The 17731-nt window shown below is 38.7% G+C and overlaps 1 protein-coding gene across 4 annotated transcripts in view; it reads left to right on the top strand.

Moving 5' to 3' along the window:
• Window positions 1-17409, top strand: part of SOCS7 (suppressor of cytokine signaling 7) — a 48609-nt gene extending 31200 nt beyond the window's left edge. For 2 of the 4 annotated variants that reach the window (XM_007482335.3, XM_001366767.4), the window contains 3 exons: window positions 7739-7874; window positions 8329-8483; window positions 11651-17409. In XM_007482335.3, coding sequence (XP_007482397.1) covers window positions 7739-7874; window positions 8329-8449 — 257 coding nt within the window. In that variant the 3' untranslated portion in view covers window positions 8450-8483; window positions 11651-17409. Of the gene's footprint in view, window positions 1-7738; window positions 7875-8328; window positions 8489-11650 lie in introns of all 4 variants that reach the window. The other 2 variants (XM_007482333.3, XM_056816823.1) reach the window with 1 other exon arrangement.
• The last annotated feature ends 322 nt before the right edge of the window (window positions 17410-17731 follow it).

Raw genomic sequence — 17731 nt, 5'->3', positions numbered from 1 at the left:
AAAGGTGTGTAAGCCATTATTATTTTTTCTCTCCTTTTATATTCCAAGCACATGTCACCAGCATTAAGATTTTCTTTAACTTTTTGATTCTTCAATACTACAAGTTTAAGATACATTTGTCAATGCATGCCCAACAAGCTTGTGACTATAAAAACGATGCCACTAATTATTTAAATAAATTATGGGACTTTGCTTAATGATTCTGTCTGATTCCAGGACAAGATATACACACAATAGCCATTGCACAGAGCCAAAGAAAAGCCAATCCAGGATGGATTGATGCACTTCTAGGCCAATACAAAGGTCTTGAACCTAGTGTGAAGACTCGAGGTTACTATGTTTAACATGTGTTAAGACATAGGCTTTCCTTGTGTCCACACTCACTCTGAAAATACTCACAGACGAGTATCCCTGAAACCTTGGCTCCTATAATCTGGTCCCTTCCTTTTCTGCCTCTCATAGTGTGGTACCTTTTTGTAGTCCTGGCTACTGATTGGGTAAATGCATTATTGCTTAGATCATTTTGATTGGGCCCTGATAGAAGGATCTGTTATAGATTTATTTTTCTTTTACTTGGAATTTTTACACATAAGACTTTGATAGTCTATATTTTCATCCAGAAATTTTTCTTTTCTTTTGGATTTTTCTGATGTTTTTGTTAATTTCTCTTACCAATTGATTCATATACCTCATAAGATCCTGTTTTTTTAATCACCCTCTTAACAGGGGGAATGTAAAAAAATATTATTTAAATTGCAAAGTTTAAATTCCTTTTGAGCAGAATTTTAGGTAAAGAAGATGCTACCTCTCTGAACCCAGAAACTGAACTGTTGGAGAAGACATAATGAAGATGCCTCCAGACCACAAGTTGCACAAAATTGAACTTTGGGTGTGGTTGATTGAACATTTATTTGTATGTATACTTTCATGCCAAAGGGGACTGCCCCCTAACTGGCTTTTTGTCAATGCGTTCAGCAATTATTGGGTTTTTTTTTTCTTATCCTCAAATTATTGTAATATTTAAATTGATTATGTTTTTATGATCCTTTGGGGAAGGACTTCTTCCCAGAGGATCAAATGGGGGGAATGTAAAATTGAGATTTGAACTCTGGACTTCAATCCCCACAAGCCCTTGCTCCACTTCCCCAAAATGCTTTGTAATCTCATGGAATTCTGAGGTGGGCGAGATCGAGAAGGTACTTAAGCTGATTGCAAAGGCTTTTGAGCTCTTTGTCTTTTGGACTTCTGTTTTGGAGCAGAGGCGTCTCTTCCATGATGTGAGGTTATTTTGTCTAGGCCTCTGGCCTAGGCACATGTTTCTTACTTGTATATTCTTTAATCCTTAATCCTTAATAAACCTCTAAAAAATATAATACTCCTTGCAGAGAGAAACTAATTTCTACATGCCTCAGTCTCCCCATATTCCTAAATTTTAATCTTTACACAAGTATTCTTCCCTTTCCAGAAAACCTTCCTATATAACAAATATTTTTTAGAGAGGGAAAAAAATTAGTACTTCCAATCAATATATTGAAAGTCTAAAACCATATATAATACTTGTGGACCTTCTAACTCCACAAAAGGATGATTTGGAGGTGTCCTCTTAATATCTCTGTATTTGAGTCCTATTGGATATTAATAATTCTAAAATCTTTTCATCAGTCTTTTGAACATTTTATCAGTTAAGATACAAGCAAAACTATATTATGACAACCAAACTAAAATTTAAAAACCTAAAAAGTTAGAAAAAATTTTTTGCAAGTTAGTAAGATAAAAACTACATGCATGGGGGCAGCTGGGGGGTAGCTCAGTGAATTGAGAGCCAGGCCTAGAGATGGGAGGTTCTAGGTTCAAATCTGGCCTCAGACACTTCCCAGCGGTGTGACCCTGGGCAAGTCACTTGACCCCCATTGCCTAGCCCTTACCGCTCTTCTGCCTTGGAGCCAATACAGAGGCTGTATTTGTACAGAGTATTGGCTCCAAAACAGAAGGTAAGGGTTTAATTAAAAAAAAAAACTACATGCAAAGCTAATTTTATTTTACACTATCAATTATTCATAGATTTTATAAACATTTGACAAATTCTATTGATACTCCAAAGGGAAAAGACTAACATGAGCAAAGAAATGTCCAGTTGAAATAATTATAAGAGCATGTCCCCCTATTTACAGTAAAAATAGTAAAAGTGTAAAATATATGAATTATCCAACACATCTTATTCCCATAGATAGAACCATGTTTTATTTCTTTTGTAATATGAAAAAGGTTTTGGAATGCTAAGGAATGTTGATAACAAAGGTATACTATACCTTCATAATGTATGAAGTAGAAATGTCTTTTTGAGTTTCAATGATCCACCCCTCTCCCCACAATTGTATCAACTGATGAGCCCAGTCTTCTCTACTAACAAACATTTATTTTTTTTCCTTCTACCCAATAGGGTGGGAGTGGAGGGGGACTCCTTTGTAACTATTGGCATAGTCGGGCAAAACAAATTCCAAGTTGGCCATGTTAAAAAACTTTATTTGTACTTTGAGCCCATTGTTCTCAGAATATAGATAGTATGTCATTTGGGTCCTCTAGAATCATGGTTGAACATTGATCACATAGTCATGTAAATTTTACTTCTGGCTCTCCTCACTTTACTCTGTATCATTTAATTTAAGTCTTCTGGGTTTCTCTGAAATCTGTAATTTCTTGCAATATAATATTATTCCACTATTTTTGTTTACCAAATTTTGTTTGACCATTCCCCACTTGATAGTTTCCACCTCTTTAGCAAAGAGCTGCTATAAATTGTTTTTGTTTTAATCCATACCTTCTGTCTTTTGAAAATTTTATTTTTATCATTGTTCAAAACACAATTCCATGTTGGTTATTGTAAGAGCAAATTCATACATAACCAAAATTCCAAAATAAAACCATAAATACACTGATGTGAAAGATGACTCCAACAGTTCTTTCTCTGAATGTGGATAACATTCCCTGTCATAAGTCTTTCAGGATTATCCCAGATCAGTGCATTGCGAGAGTAGCCAAGATTTCTCAGATTATCATCATCCAATATTGCTGTTATTGTGTACATTGTTCTCCCGGTTCTGCTTGTTTTGCTCTGCATCAGTTCCTGCAGATCTTTCTAGCTTTTTTCTGAACTCACCTCATTTCTTACAGCATAATAGTATTCCGTCACCAACATGTACCACAATTTGTTTAGCTGTTCCTCAACTGATGGACATTCCTTCAATTTCCAATTCTTTGCCACTACAAAAAGAACTGCTATAAATAGTTTTGTACAAGTAAATCCTTTTCCGTTTTTTATCTCTTTGGGATACAGACCCAGTGGTGGTATTAATGGATCAAAGGGTAGGCACAGTTTTATAACCTTTTGGGCATAGTTCTAGATTGTCCTCTGGAATGGTTGAATCAGTTCACAACTACATCAACAGTGCATTAATGTCCCAATTTTGCCACATCCCCTCCAACATTTACTACTTACCTTACTGCCATATTGGCCAATCTGACAGGTGTGAGGTGATATCACAGCATTGTTTTAATTTGCATTTCTCTAATCAAGAATGGTTTAGAACATTTTTTCATATGATTATTGATGGCTTTGACTTTCTTCATCTGAAAATTGCTTGTTCATATCCTTTGACCATTATCAATTGGAGAATGGCTTATATTCTTATAAATTTGACCTAATTCTCTACAAATTTGATAAATTAGACCTTTGTCAGAGAAATGTGTTCCCCTCCCCCCCTCCAGTTTGTTGTTTCCCTTCTCATCTTTATTTTCTGTTTTAGTATCAGGTCTAAAATAGAAGAGAGGCAAGGGCTAGGCAATTGGGGTTACGTGATTTGCCCAGGGTCACACAACTAGGAAATGTGTGAGGCCAGATTTGAACCCAGATCCTCCTGACTCCAGGTCCAGTGATCTATCCACTGTGCTTCCTAGTTGCCCTGTAAACAGTTTTTGTACATATGGCTCCTTTACCTTTTCCTCTTATTTCTTTGGCATATAGGCTTAATAATGATTTTGCTGGGTTAGAGGGACTTCATTCTAAGTTGTTTTCCAGAATTCCTGGGCCAATTCACATCAACAACATTGTTAGAGCGTAGCTATTTTCCTGCAACTCCTCATCATGTCATTTTCCCTTTTTGTCATGTTGGATAATCTGATATATGTGAAGTGGAATTTAGGTAGTTTTTTTTTTTAACCCCCTTTAAAAAAAAATGATCCATACCTTCTGTCTTAGAATTGATACCAAGAACTAATTCCAAGGTAGAAGAGCTGTAATGTTTTAGTTCTCCTAATATTGAATCCGTGGAATCAGTTCTGCATTTTTGGTATATAATGTGATCATCATGTATAGTCTTTTCCTTTTCAGTAATATTTCATTTTTTCTCAATTACATGTAAAAGCAATTTGTGACATTAATTTTCTAATAGGGAAGAGAGTGGGAAAGATTTTGAACTAAAAATATTAGAAATTAAATGCCATAAATATTTTTGCTAAAATAGGTCCTTTTTTTCTCATTTTCTAAACTTTTCTATTTTATTCCAAGGCAGAAGGAGCGGCAAGTGCTAGGCAGTCTGGATTAAGTGACTTGTGCAGGGACACACAACTAGGAAGTGTCTGAAGTTAGATTTGAACCTAAATCCTCCTGACTCTAGGTCTGGTACTTCTAATCATTTTGCTACCCAGTTGCCCCTATATAGTTCCTTTTCACCTTTTTTTTTTTATCTCTTTGGGATACAGACCAGTTTAGTGGTATTGCTGGGTCAGTGGGAATGCACAGTTTTTATAGCCTTTTGAGCATAGTTCCAGATTGTTTTCCAGAATGGTTGAACCAGTTCACAACTCCACCAATAGCACAGTAGTGTACCAATTTTCCCACATCTTCAACCTTTATCATTTTCCTTTTGTGTCATTAGTAGTCAATTTCCTAGGTATGAGGTGGTAACTCAGTCATTTGCATTTCTCTATATAATCAATAGGGATTTGTACATTGTGCATATTCTTTAAAAATATAATGAAGTTAATTCATCTTTGTTAAAACTTTAATGAATATTTTTATGTTGATGTTCATTAGAGACACCAGTCAATAGTTTTATTTCTCTTCATTATTTCCCTGGGATTTTGATATTATAATCATATTTGCTTTATAGAAAAGTTTGATGTGATCCATCCTTTCTCTTTTTTGGCAATATTTTATGTTAAATATATGTGGAGTAAAATTCGGGGGGGGGCTTGTATCCCTAAAATCACTCTTAATTAACAGACAGGAGACTTGATATTAGCAGAATTCATGTGGCTTTATTCAGAAGTGTGAAGGGGCGGGGGTCGAGTGAGCAATGCTACCTGGATCTAGACAGCATCCTCATAAGGGGGGGGTTGAGGCTAAGGATGAGGGAATACTTGACTGGGCATAGCCAGTATCCCTCACAAGGTGTGTGTGGGGGAACTGAGGAGGGAGGGAGACGGAGAGAGAGCCCGAGAGTCCACATCGATGTCTAGGGCTAGGTTTGCTCAGATTTTATAGGGATCTAACACAGTGCTATCTCGACTTTCCCATCATCTGTATCTTATTCTACCTTCCTTCTTCTATTCTCCTCAATCCTTTCCCAACACTTCTGATGTTTCTAAGCATATGAGAATATTCCTTAGGTTTGAGTCAGGATTTTAGACCTGTCGAAGGATTTATCAGACTGCAACAATTCAAGCTAAAACAACTCTTTTGAAACATTACTTGGAACATGTAGTCAAGATTATAACTTGTAAATTTTGAGATTTCTTTCGTATGTCACCCCTAAACTTCTTCCCACAGGAATAGAAGAAAAGGGGGGGCAGTCTCTTAGCTACATTTGAAAAAAGAGTATATTAAAGGCCTATATTAATATATATGTGTGAAACTACTTGGGGAGGAGGTTTCTTTTACTCTTCAGAAGGAGAGTTTGATATCTCCTAGTGGAGGGCACCTAACTTCACTATTTTTCTGTAGGAAGTTGCCAATCTATAATTACTAATACTACTCAATGTATATCGGGGAATAATGCACAAATTTCATCCCACACAGATGTAATTGTTTGTTTTGATAGATTTTACTTTTAAGTCCATCTGGTGGATTTTGTTTTAATTTTTGCTCTGGGTTTTAAAAGATCTGGGAAGTCTTTTATGCTGACTTAAAATTTGTACGTTTTTTAAATCATGGTTTCAAGTAGTCTAATAATTGTTAAACTATCTTTTATCCATTTGTTTTCCAGGTCTAATATTCTCTGATAGTAGATACTTTCCATATTCTCTTTAAAAATTTTTTTTTGGCTTTGTCGTAACATCCTTTATTGTCTTATGGAGTCACCGAGTTCTGATTGCTTGTTTCTGTTTTGCAATGTGTCTATTAGTTTTATAAGTATTTCCCAAATTTTGATCTAAGTTATCCTCCTTTTTTTCTGTCAGCTATTTTTAAAAATAATTCAATTTTTAAAATCTATTCATTTTTCTAGCTCTTCTTATTGAATTTGGGGTTAAGCCTCTAAGATTCTCTAGGTTCTTGTTGTGGGGTTATTATTATTATTATTCTTTTTACATCTGTGTTTACTTGGGATTCTCTTAACCCACTGTATTTCTTCATTATGTTTAGTGTTTTCATCTCCCAAGGTTCCACCAATTTCTAGACTCAGAATTTAACAAAAGGAAAAGAACATATTACATTGCCTTTAGGAAATCATAAAGCTCCATTAATAAACTCCATTCTCCTCACACCAAAAGATAAATTTTTTTTCTTAATGAAAGTCACATAGTTTATGGTGACAATTCAAATAAAACTAAGTGTTCCTAAAGGAAATTACCTATTCTGAAATCCTCACACATAATTCCCAAGATATTTGGGGTGCCCTAAGAAAGATCCTAGAATTGCCAATAAATCATGGGAAGGATAAAACTAAAGGGGGAAAAGATGGGGGATACACATCTAATTCTTAAAAGCTTTGTAGAGGATTAAATGACTTGTGATTTTCTCCAGATGAGTAAAGTTTGAGAATATCAAGAAAAATCTCTGAGAGGGTTATATGCTTGTTAATTTTGATTATAGCTATAGTCACTTTATTATCCAGCTAGTATTTGAACATTTTTTCCAGATCTTGAGAAGGAAAGGGCAATTGAGGACATCAAAGCCAAGTTTCTCAATTTACAGATGAGAAAACTAAAGTCCAGAGAGATTAAATAATTTTGCTCAGATCGCGCAACTACTAAATATGTTAGGTAGGATTTGAATTCAGGTCTTCCTGACTTCAAGTCCAGTGCTCTTTCCACTATATCCTATGTTGCCTCTTACCTTGCCTCCTTGTCTGGCAGTGGTGTTTTTGTTCCTTACCTATGGACATACGGCAGGGAGCCCACAAGGTCCAAGAATTATTTCTTGGTTTCAGACATGAGTTTTCAGGTTGACACTATTCACAGGGTTATTCTCAGGAGGGAAGACCATCAACTGTTAAAAGCTATGCAAGGGAGGAAGACTATGACAAGTTAGAAAAGATTTTAAATATGCCAGTGAAACTTGGAGATTAGTTATCTTTGAGGAAATAAATTTTCTCTTCCAAGACTTTCTTGTCCAAAGAACTTGTATTTTAGAGCTTCAGAAATGTCCATTTCTTCTACCCTTAGTTCTCTTAAGTGACATTGCTGGTAGCTTCAATTTACATTTGAACTTTTCCCCCATTTCTTGTTTGTTTTTCTAAAGGGCTCCCACCAACTCCAGTCCAGCTGCTCTATCCTGTGTCCAGATTCAGCAATGTCAAATCTCTCCAGCATCTTTGCCGCTTTCGGATCCGACAGCTTGTCCGAATAGATCACATCCCAGATCTTCCTTTGCCGAAGTATGTTGGCATTTGAAGGCGGTGGGGATGGGTGGGGTGGGGGCAGATATGAGAAAAGATAAATGCATGTCCTGATAAAGCCTATTGACTCAAATTCCAGAGATGGCTCTTGGCATCAAATATTCTCATTTATTACCTTTCCAGGTCTATTTCTTCCTAACACTTAACTCTGGAGCTGTGGTATGCATCCAGAGAGAAGGATGTTTGTGTATACTTAGCAATCTCTATGGAAAGTTGGGTGGGGAAGAACATGGTAGAAGTAATATCAGGACTCTAGAAGAATGAAGCCAGAGAAGTAGCCATGGTTGAAAGTAGAAGACAGGGATCTTGTTGGATCTGTATGAAGGACAATTGAGAATAATCTTCCTTGTCCTTACAGGGATGGAAGGAGTGGAGAAGAGAGAGGGGGGAAATAATAGAGCCTTATTTTTCTTATGCCAATTCTGTGTCCCAGGCCTCTGATCTCTTACATCAGAAAGTTCTACTACTATGATCCTCAAGAAGAAGTATATCTGTCCTTGAAGGAAGCGCAACTCATTTCAAAACAGAAGCCGGAGGTGGAGCCCTCTACGTAGCGAGGGGCCCCCATGACAGTTGTGTTGCTGTCAGGTAAGGTATGTCCTCTTTACCCCATTCCCCACTAAGTGACTTAAGAGGTGTGAAAATTGAACACCTTCTCTCTGAACTGAGCCCTATATTAAGAGCCTTCTTTCTCTCAAGGTATTTTACACATCGAGAGAAGCAGTCTCAGAGAAATGAAACAATTTGGCTAAAGTCTTATAGATAGTAAATGTCAGAGCTAGGATTTGAACCCAGGCTTGCAACTCTAAATACATTGTTCTTCTCACTTCTGCCTTGATGCCTTAAGACATATGACATGACTACGAAACATGGAATGAATATTTATAGAGAAAGATACAAGCACCTGTAAATAAAAATGATGCTGGATATTAAATGGGGCAAGAGTTTCCATGTCTGTTGCTAGGAAGATGATCTCCCTAAATTAATTCACCTGTACAGTCATCTGTGGTGGAGGATAATTGTTGGTTTCCTTCACACTCCACAACTAATATGTAATATTAGAAACCAACGAAAATCTCTCTTCACCATTAAATTAAGTGTCGCTAGGGCTGCATTTTCAATCAAAGAGTAACTGTAGCCAAGAACCCAGAAAATAGGGTGGGCAACTATCACCTCTTTCCAGAGTTCCATTTGCACCACAGGAAAAAAAAAACAAATTATTAGAGACAGTTGATTAATCAGAAAAGCCACTTAAAGAATTGATTTTCCCTTTGTCTGACTTGCTAATTTTCTTAATATAAAAGTCCTTGGCATCTTCTATTCATGTAGCTGAATTCTAAATTTTTCTTAATAAGGAATGTTAAAGAATGGAGGAAAAAAAGGGGAAATTGCTGGAAGGTTAGGGTTTTGTTTTTTTTTAAGTATTGATAATATTTGCTACATGTTAAATCAATGCTCCATGGATTGTATTTGTCAGTGTGCTCCTGCCCTCCTACTTAAGATGATAGATGGGGTTTTTTGGGGTTAATAATTGTCTCTCTCTCCCCAAAGACCCAAACACTATCTTTACAGGTGTATCTTTTCTTAAGGTGAAAAAGGAGCCCTTTCGATTTTTCAATCCTGCTATCATTTGATAATAAAGGAGCAATAATTTCACATATAAATATATGTACATATTCATACAACACATTTTAGTGGGTCTATGATTTCCTTTTTATAAAACTAGACTGCCTCTGAATTTTTTTTTTGTTTGTTACCTGTAGAAACACTTTTTGACAATTTTTTTTTGATATTTTAAAGTTCCTATTTTCTTATTCTTTTCCCTCCCCATCCCTAAGGCAATGACTAATCTGATATAGGTTATACCTAAACTCTCATGTAATTCATATTTTCGTATTTCTCATGTCATGGTAGAAGATACATACCAGACATACAATAACAATCTCGCAAAGGAAATACAGTGTAAGATGGCATGCTTTGGGGGCAGTGGATCAAGAACCAGACCTAGAGATGAGAGGTCCCAGGTTCAGATCTGGCCTCAGATATTTCCTAGTTATGTGTGGTCCTGGACAAGCCATTTAACCCTCATTACCTAGTCTTTACTGTTCTTCTGCCTTGGAACCAATACACCGATTCTAACCAATTCTAAGATAGGAGGTAAGGGTTTAAAAAAAAAAAAGATTGCATGCTTTGATCTGCACTCAGACTCTTTAACAACTCCTTTAGATGTGAAGAGAATTTTCATCATGAGTCCCTTGTGGTTATCTTAGAGACTCGCTTTACTGATAATGGTTTAGTCCTTCACAGTTGATCATCGTATAATATTTCTGTTATGGTATCCATTGTTCTTTTCTGCTCACTTCACTTTGCATTAGTTCATATAGGTCTTTCCAGATTCATCCTGTTCATTTTCCTTATAATGCCAGAATATTCCATTACACTATGGTTTCCTTTTGCTAAGGCTATTCATGCGCCTTTCCTTCTGAATCTCAATATTCTAAATTGCTCTTGAGCAGGGGCAGTATATAGACCAGTAAGAGCAAGGGGATCCTAATAGTAGGATTTGGGCAAGATTTAGGTAAATTGCAACTGGAAATACTCCTAGAGACTTCTTAGTCCTATTTTAATTTTACAGATTTATAAACCAAAGCCCAAAGCATAGGAGAAGGTAGGACTAAAATTTGGTCTTCGGGTACCAATTTTGGTGTTGCTTTCACTCTACTAGTGAAATAGTATCTATTATTTGTAGTTGATGATCTTGGGAATGTAGTAACCAATGTAGTATGTAATAACCAATAGGATCTTTCTATGTAATAATTTTAGGATATGTGTACAATAAGGGCTGGAAGTATATGCAGTCTTAGTGCATCAGAACAGCAGTCAAGAAGTGCTGGCATCTCCTGTTATTTTTTGATTTGCCACCACTACTGTCTCCTCTTCTATCTTCCTCTCTCTCTGCCCCCTCCCCCTCCATCACTTGGTCCAAGTGGTGACTTTATTGGACAGCTCTCTCTTAGTAGAATCATTTCATTGGGCTACTGGAAAAAAAAAAAAGTATTCCCAAGGTCATCAACATCTCCATGTCCATCTTTTTTAAGAGAGAAATTTACTCTTCACATCCCCATTCAGCCTGACTACCTTATTAGTCACAGAGAGTTTGGCTTTCTTAAAGCTCTACAGATAATCCATTACACTTGAATAGTAATAGCACTGTAAGGTTCCTTTTGTACATGTTTTGACTTAGGAGACTCCCATGGTTGTGGTACTTGTTAGTCTGCTTTTGAGTCCTGACCGATAAAACCCTTCTTAAATCAGGACCAGTTCAAAATTAAAACAGCCAAATTCAACAGCTTCTTTCTTGATCATTTGGTGTAACTTTCCTAAATAGCTGGCAGCCTGTACAAAATCAGTGGTTATGGATTCTTGTAATCTCAAGGCAATATTCATAGCTGTGCATTGACTACAAGGGCCATTCATGAGCCTATATAGGAGAAACTAGAAGGGTATGAGACCTTCAGGGAATGTTTTGGGGGAGATTGAGAAAAAGATAGTAGGGAGTCATAGAATAAGCTACCAAGAAAAGGTTCCACTCTGTTACCATTGCCATAGGATGTCTACTCTTGGGTTATCTCAGTAATGAGTTGTCTTGATATTTTTGTTGGTGCCACTGGTACCCATCTCATTTTAGTGTTTGACAGTATCCATTCTGCTTCAAGAATGTTAAGACTTTGTCCTCATTTTTCTTTTTCCAACAGGTATTTTGGTTGCCAAGCTCCAGCTGCAAAGAACCAAAATGAAGCTACATGGTTGATAAGGGAAGAGAAGAGCAAATGGGAAGGAGGAGCAGTTTGAACTTTCTGTACAAAATGTTTGACTCCCAGATAAGGCATAGAAGAAGCACACAGCAACAAAGCTCCCAAGGTGGGAATGCTGGCCGCCAGCTCTGAATCCCCTGTTGGGATCATACAACTGGATCAGCTCCTCGGAAAACTGGAGAAAGTCTCAGCACTGTTTCTTTTTCAGAAGTTTTATTTTTGATATTTCCATTTTCAGTATGGAAAACAGTCTTAAGAGCACCTAGGGTTTGTGCCCATTGGATTTGGGGTGGGTTTGGGTAAAAGCAGTCCCAGTCAATGAAAAGAAAGGGCTTACAAACAGACCCTTTAGTGTTAGCCATGGTGCTCTACAGTGGAGAAAACATGTCATAAATGATAGAGGCCTAGGGGAGGATGGGAGGATGAACTGAAGTTTCTAATTAAGAGCTTTTTGTACAAAATAATAGGTACCTTGTGGATTCTGATGAAGAAGGGCAGACTATTATGGAACAAAATATTGTGGGAAGAATACTGACATGGATATTGTTTGCAGTGTATTCAAAGTCTTTTCACACCTATTTGAGGTTTGTGATCTTAAAATCACATGCCTCTGACATTTAGAAGCTTTTAAAATTTGCTCTACCTATTTCCTGAAATCCATGACCTCAGGGTACTTCTGTTCTTCCTTGTAAACTAGGAAGAAGTAAAAAAAACCATTTCAATTCTTCCTTCTCTCCTATAACAGCACATTTTACTCTGAACATGATAATATATATCTCATCACTTCCACTAAGGAAATTGTTTCTTTTTTTAATTGTTGCTTGAATGTTTCAAAGCCCCAATCGTGGTGTCAGATTCTTCATGAAAAGACCATCTTCATAATTTAGGATTTCCCTCCTCATCAATTAGCAAGTTAGATAGAATGAGGATCGAGGTGAAGGACAAAACCATCACACTTTTTCTAGAGATGCTATTTCCAGAATGTAAGATCCTAAGACCTGATCAGCAGAACGTTAAATCTCATAATTTAAAGTTTATCTTCCTGTCTAAGCATTCCATTCTACTTCTGGGCCAGGGAGATAGCAAGAAACCAAATAGTGGCTTTATTTCCAAACATACTGTCTATGAGCAACCAGGGCTTTTATGGAGGTGAGAGGTGGTGGAGATGGGGAGAGCACCACAAATCACTACCCTCCTTTTGATTAGAAGTCCAGTCCAGTACTTGGCTTTCTTTCCTTAAGTCTTCCTTTTGAGAGGGAGGCTTTCTGGAAGCTTAAAATTTGTCCCAAAGGTGCCCATCACACGACTGGATAATAAGCTTTTGAGACTGTTGTCACGTGGAGTTGACTGAAATGAGACTTCATATTAAGACATGAGCTTATAAAATGTTCTGATCTAAGAAGGACCATAGTATATAAAAGACTGTTAATACTCTGCAATAGGTGCTCCGTGAAACTGTCTTCACAGTTCCCCTGTGTTTCTCAACTTTGTCTTGGTGTTAGCAAACCAAGCTTGTGGTTTCCTGAAAGTTTGGGGGGGAGGCCCTCAGTGTGTTTAAGTAATTTATAGAAATACCTCATCTGGAAACATTGACTACTGAAGGCTGAGGTAATGACTCCTCCTGTTATGTGTTCCCCACTCTGAATGGCTGGTCTCCCAAGCTGTAAATCTTTAAAAGGGCACAAAGATACCTGGGAAATCTGCTTTGCAGCATCAAGGTAGCTCACCACTGCATACATATCATAATGCCCAACTCCCTTCTGTGATTTTTAGAGCAGCACTTTCATTGAAGAAATAAGCTTAGTTCCTGTGAACCTTGACCTTACAGAGGAGAGTTTAAAGTCCTGTGTGGTCATTAGAAGGCAGATGCTCAACTCCTATTTTCTTTGGCTATTGCTAATGAAAAATTGAACCTATACTGTTTTCAAGGTACTAACGGGATTACAAAAGAAGTCTGGAATCTGCCCTAAGTCTAGAGGGGAATTTTGGGGAAATAACTTTGCATTACACAAAGCATTTAGAAAGCAGTATGGCCATGTAGAATCAGTCACTAGATTGTAGTACAGATGTGTGATAGGAGTTAAGAGAGAGGTCCTTGTGGACTAGGACAGGCAGGGAAGGCTTCAGTCATGTGAAACTTGACAGTTTTGAAGATTTGGTGGGATTGGAATAGGCAGAAAGGGACAGAGTATGAGTAAATGCACAGAGATGAAAATGAGTGACATTTTGGGAAGCACAGAGCCCCAAGCCATCCTATTGACATAACATCAGTGTTGAGCTTTTTTTCCTCTTACCAGCTCATTGGCCTAGAGTTAGAGATCCTCTTGGATCTGAATACCATCATTTAGATGAGCCACCTTCCCCTTCCCTAGTGGCCTTACAGGACCCTCTGAAGGCTGCCACACACACACCCCCCCCAGACCCCCAGGGTTTCACAGGGACAGCTGAGGAAGGAATGTGTAATGTCCTTTTCTCTGAAGGAGTTTGAATTTTCGTTATATTATGTCAAACTGACCTGAAAAATGGACAGTTTTCCCCTACTCGCTTTCTTTCTCCTTAGTTGTAGGAGCAACTCATTGTGTGGTGTGCTCATGCCCCAACAGTGGATGGTAGAACAGAAGAGGGTAGACAGGAACTTGGTTGTCCTTGGGAAGTGAGTCTGGAAAGCAGAGAGTAGAATAGGATTGCCTGAGGTGACCCTGAAAAATCAGGCCCAAGAGGTTGGAAGTAGAACAAGGAGAGGCTGAGCAGCTGTGCCAATAATATATGCCCTTCATGCCCTCCCCCCTTCCCTAGAAACCTTCTAATTAGACTGACCTACCTACCTACCTCTTCCTCATTCATGTTAAACTCAATGAAAACGGTAAGCTACTCACAGACTCATTCCCTCCCTCCCTACCATTTTCTTTTTTAAGTCATAGAAACTGGAAAAGACAGAAGACCCATCATTTCCTAAAGGAGCAGCTAGGACAATTGATGTCATTTGCATCAAGGGGCTGCCTTGCAAAGCAGTCTCACCAAATTAATCCTCTTGTCCGTTATCTACTGTAACCTTCCTTGGGACAGGAATAGACTTAGACTTATATGAGCTAGTGACAACTACTGCTATAACTTGCTATTACTTGAAATTTGTATGCTGCGATGGGGGTGGGGGGTGGGACTTGTGGGGAGACACACATCTATGGGTGAGGACAGATGGCTTCGAGGCTCCTGATCAATAATGATGGCCTTGGCCTGGGAACTTAGCCCTTTGCCTAGATAGAATGATTGGAACCCACTGGAGCTGGAGCTGCCTCAGGGAAGGAACTTGGAAAGGGGTGGTGGATGGGGCCAACTCCGTTCTATTTCTAGTAGCGCTGCTTATATAAACCCCTTCTCCTGGTTACAATTGGGAACAGTGTGGAAGTGACAAGAGTTTCCAACCTACTCTGCTCCCAAGAAGAGTTGGGGAAGGTCAGGACTCCCAGAAGAGGTGCTAGAGATGAGGCAAAAGGAGAGAGACACATGCTAGGACCAAGGCCCCGCCTCTCAGGTCTTTCCTCTGGGCTCCTGGAACAGCCTCAATTTCCTGTAGCCCTCTGCTCTCTGCAGAAAAATGGTTTTGTTTTCTTTTACCTTCCTTGTTGCCTCTAACTTCCCTTTGAGCTCTGGGGTTGAAGGACCATGAAGTGGTTCTGAGAAGTTTGAAGGTCTGGGTGCATGTTTGTCTTCACTTACAGAATTGTTACCCGCCATTCGGACAGTTGGGAACATCTCTGTTGGGGGGAAGACCTGACATGTTTGCTGAGCTTAAGACAATGTCCTCTGCCCCTGAGGGAGGAGCTTTGGAGTTAGACATTTTCCCTATGGGAATCTTTTGGTTTGGTTTGTGGGGGGTGGGGAGGGGTCAGAGGAGGGAGAGGGGAAGTGATTTTTATCGATAGTCTCCAACATAGCTGGTCTTACACTGAATTTGTGCTATTGCATACATGTAGCCATCTTTCTTTTCACTGCAGCAGTGTTAATTGGTAGTTCAAAATGATTTATTTGCTCCTGGGGAGTAAAACTTTTTTTATTTAAAAAGAAAAAAATAAATGAACCAACCTCCCCCTCTCCCTTTAAAATGACCCGTATAATAATTGTTTACGGGTTATTGGGTCATAAAACTTTAGAAGGCAGAGTCAAATACCGAAGGCCTTGGGACATCCAATTTCAACCTGGGAAATGTGATCCTTAGCTTAGCACAATCTAAAGGAGGATTTAGAAGTGATAGATTGGGGGGGGGGGGGAGTTAGGGGTTAAGCCACAAAGTCAGGGAAACTGGGGATCCAGGTGCTGCAGTTAAAACAGAAATGGTGATGCGCTGTTTTTGAAGTTTTATTTTCTGACTTACCAGGAAAACCTTTTCTTTACATGCAGGTTACGTGCCGTTTCCGTATTTGTCCTCTTTCCTCCTTTTCCCCTTCCTGGCTTGGTGCTGCTGCCATGTTCCTTCCCCATTCTTCCCATTCTTCTCCATCGGTCTCTGTTGAACCAGCCCTACATGCTGGGTTTGTTGACTCACTGTCATTTGTATTTCATCTCATCTTCAAGAGTCCATGGAACACTTCCCACATTAAGGGCATGAGGCAGCAGCCCAGAAGGAATAAGGCAGCCAACAATAGTAGGATAGATTTAAATGCCTGGTCGCAGCTGGACTGCGATCTTAATTGCCCCTAGACAAGGAATTCAAGGAAAACACAGCTTCTATACCCTTCGCCAAAACCTAAAGCAGTCAATCACAGACATAGGGCCTCCGCTCAGAAGCTGGGGTCTTCTCTGCCTTAGCTCCAAAGCCTGTAGAAATGGATCAAAAACATCTGCTTTATTTCTCCCACCCAGGATTCTCTCTTGGGAAGGTTCTAACCCCTCCAAGTTGCACCGTGAATCTTCCAAAGAACATAAAAATCCAGACACTGCTCTCTTGGCAGTTGAACTTGTTCGAATGCAGAAACTGGTGGTGTCGTTGACAAAACCACTTCTGTCCATTGGTGTTCTAGGGAAACTTTAAAAGTAGGGTATCCAAATCTGGGCTCGGGTTGTTTGCTAGTTCACAACCAGAAGCTAACCAGTCCTTTCCCCTTCCCCTCCCATCCCCAACTTCCTACCCTTCTTGAAATCATCCTCACTACCACCAGCCCAAAGTGACCTGGCTTCTTTTCCCACTCGTTTGGATGCATTTTTCTCCCCACCTCTCCCTTATTCCCTATCTTTTTTGTGCTTAATTTATTAAAATAGTTGCTGTATAATTTATTTTCATAAACTATTAAAATGTACTAAATGGTTAAAAATAGACTTGCAGGCCAATCTTAAACGGGGAAGAGTATGGGGAAGATGTTTTGATATAAACATAACAAATGCACTTTGGGTGTGTTTTGGTATTTTTCTTGGGGGTGGGGGGTGGGGGGATGTTTGGATGTACCTGTAGATTAGTTACAGAATGGGGATTGTCTGTATATATTGTATTAATAGGCATGTTTGGACTCTTGTATTCAGACATTAGTAGCTGCTGCAGGTCCTGTTTGGAAATCCCATGTACAATTCCCAGTTTTTTTGTAAGTGTTGGTGCGGGAGACATTTGACTCTTGTGTTTGTATCTCCTTTTTATGACTGTTGTTCAGACCCATGTCTTTTTGGGGAGGGGTGGGAAGGGAATTTGAAATTAAAATGTTTAAAAATTATTTTGTGTTGGTTTCTCTCTAACTTCCTTGGCCACATCACATAAATTCATCCCTAGTAATTAGTATTACTGACTCATGGAGTCATAAATGGCCTTCCCCTTAAAGATGGGGCAAATTCCTCAATGCCAAGTAGAATTTCCACAGAGGATGTCTGGCAGAAGTAGTGGCACTTGGCAGATAGCCCTTTATAATAATAGCTGATGCAATTTTAAAGCATTGTGAGGTGCATACTCCTCCAGGTGTTATTCTCATTTTTTTGTTGTTCATCTATGCCCAGAGAGATTATGTGACTTGCCAGTGAAGATCTCACCAGAGTCTCCTG

Source organism: Monodelphis domestica, chromosome 2 (genome assembly GCF_027887165.1).
Source record: "Monodelphis domestica isolate mMonDom1 chromosome 2, mMonDom1.pri, whole genome shotgun sequence".
NCBI classification, from domain to species: domain Eukaryota; kingdom Metazoa; phylum Chordata; class Mammalia; order Didelphimorphia; family Didelphidae; genus Monodelphis; species Monodelphis domestica.
This window is presented reverse-complemented; position numbering and strand designations above follow the sequence as displayed.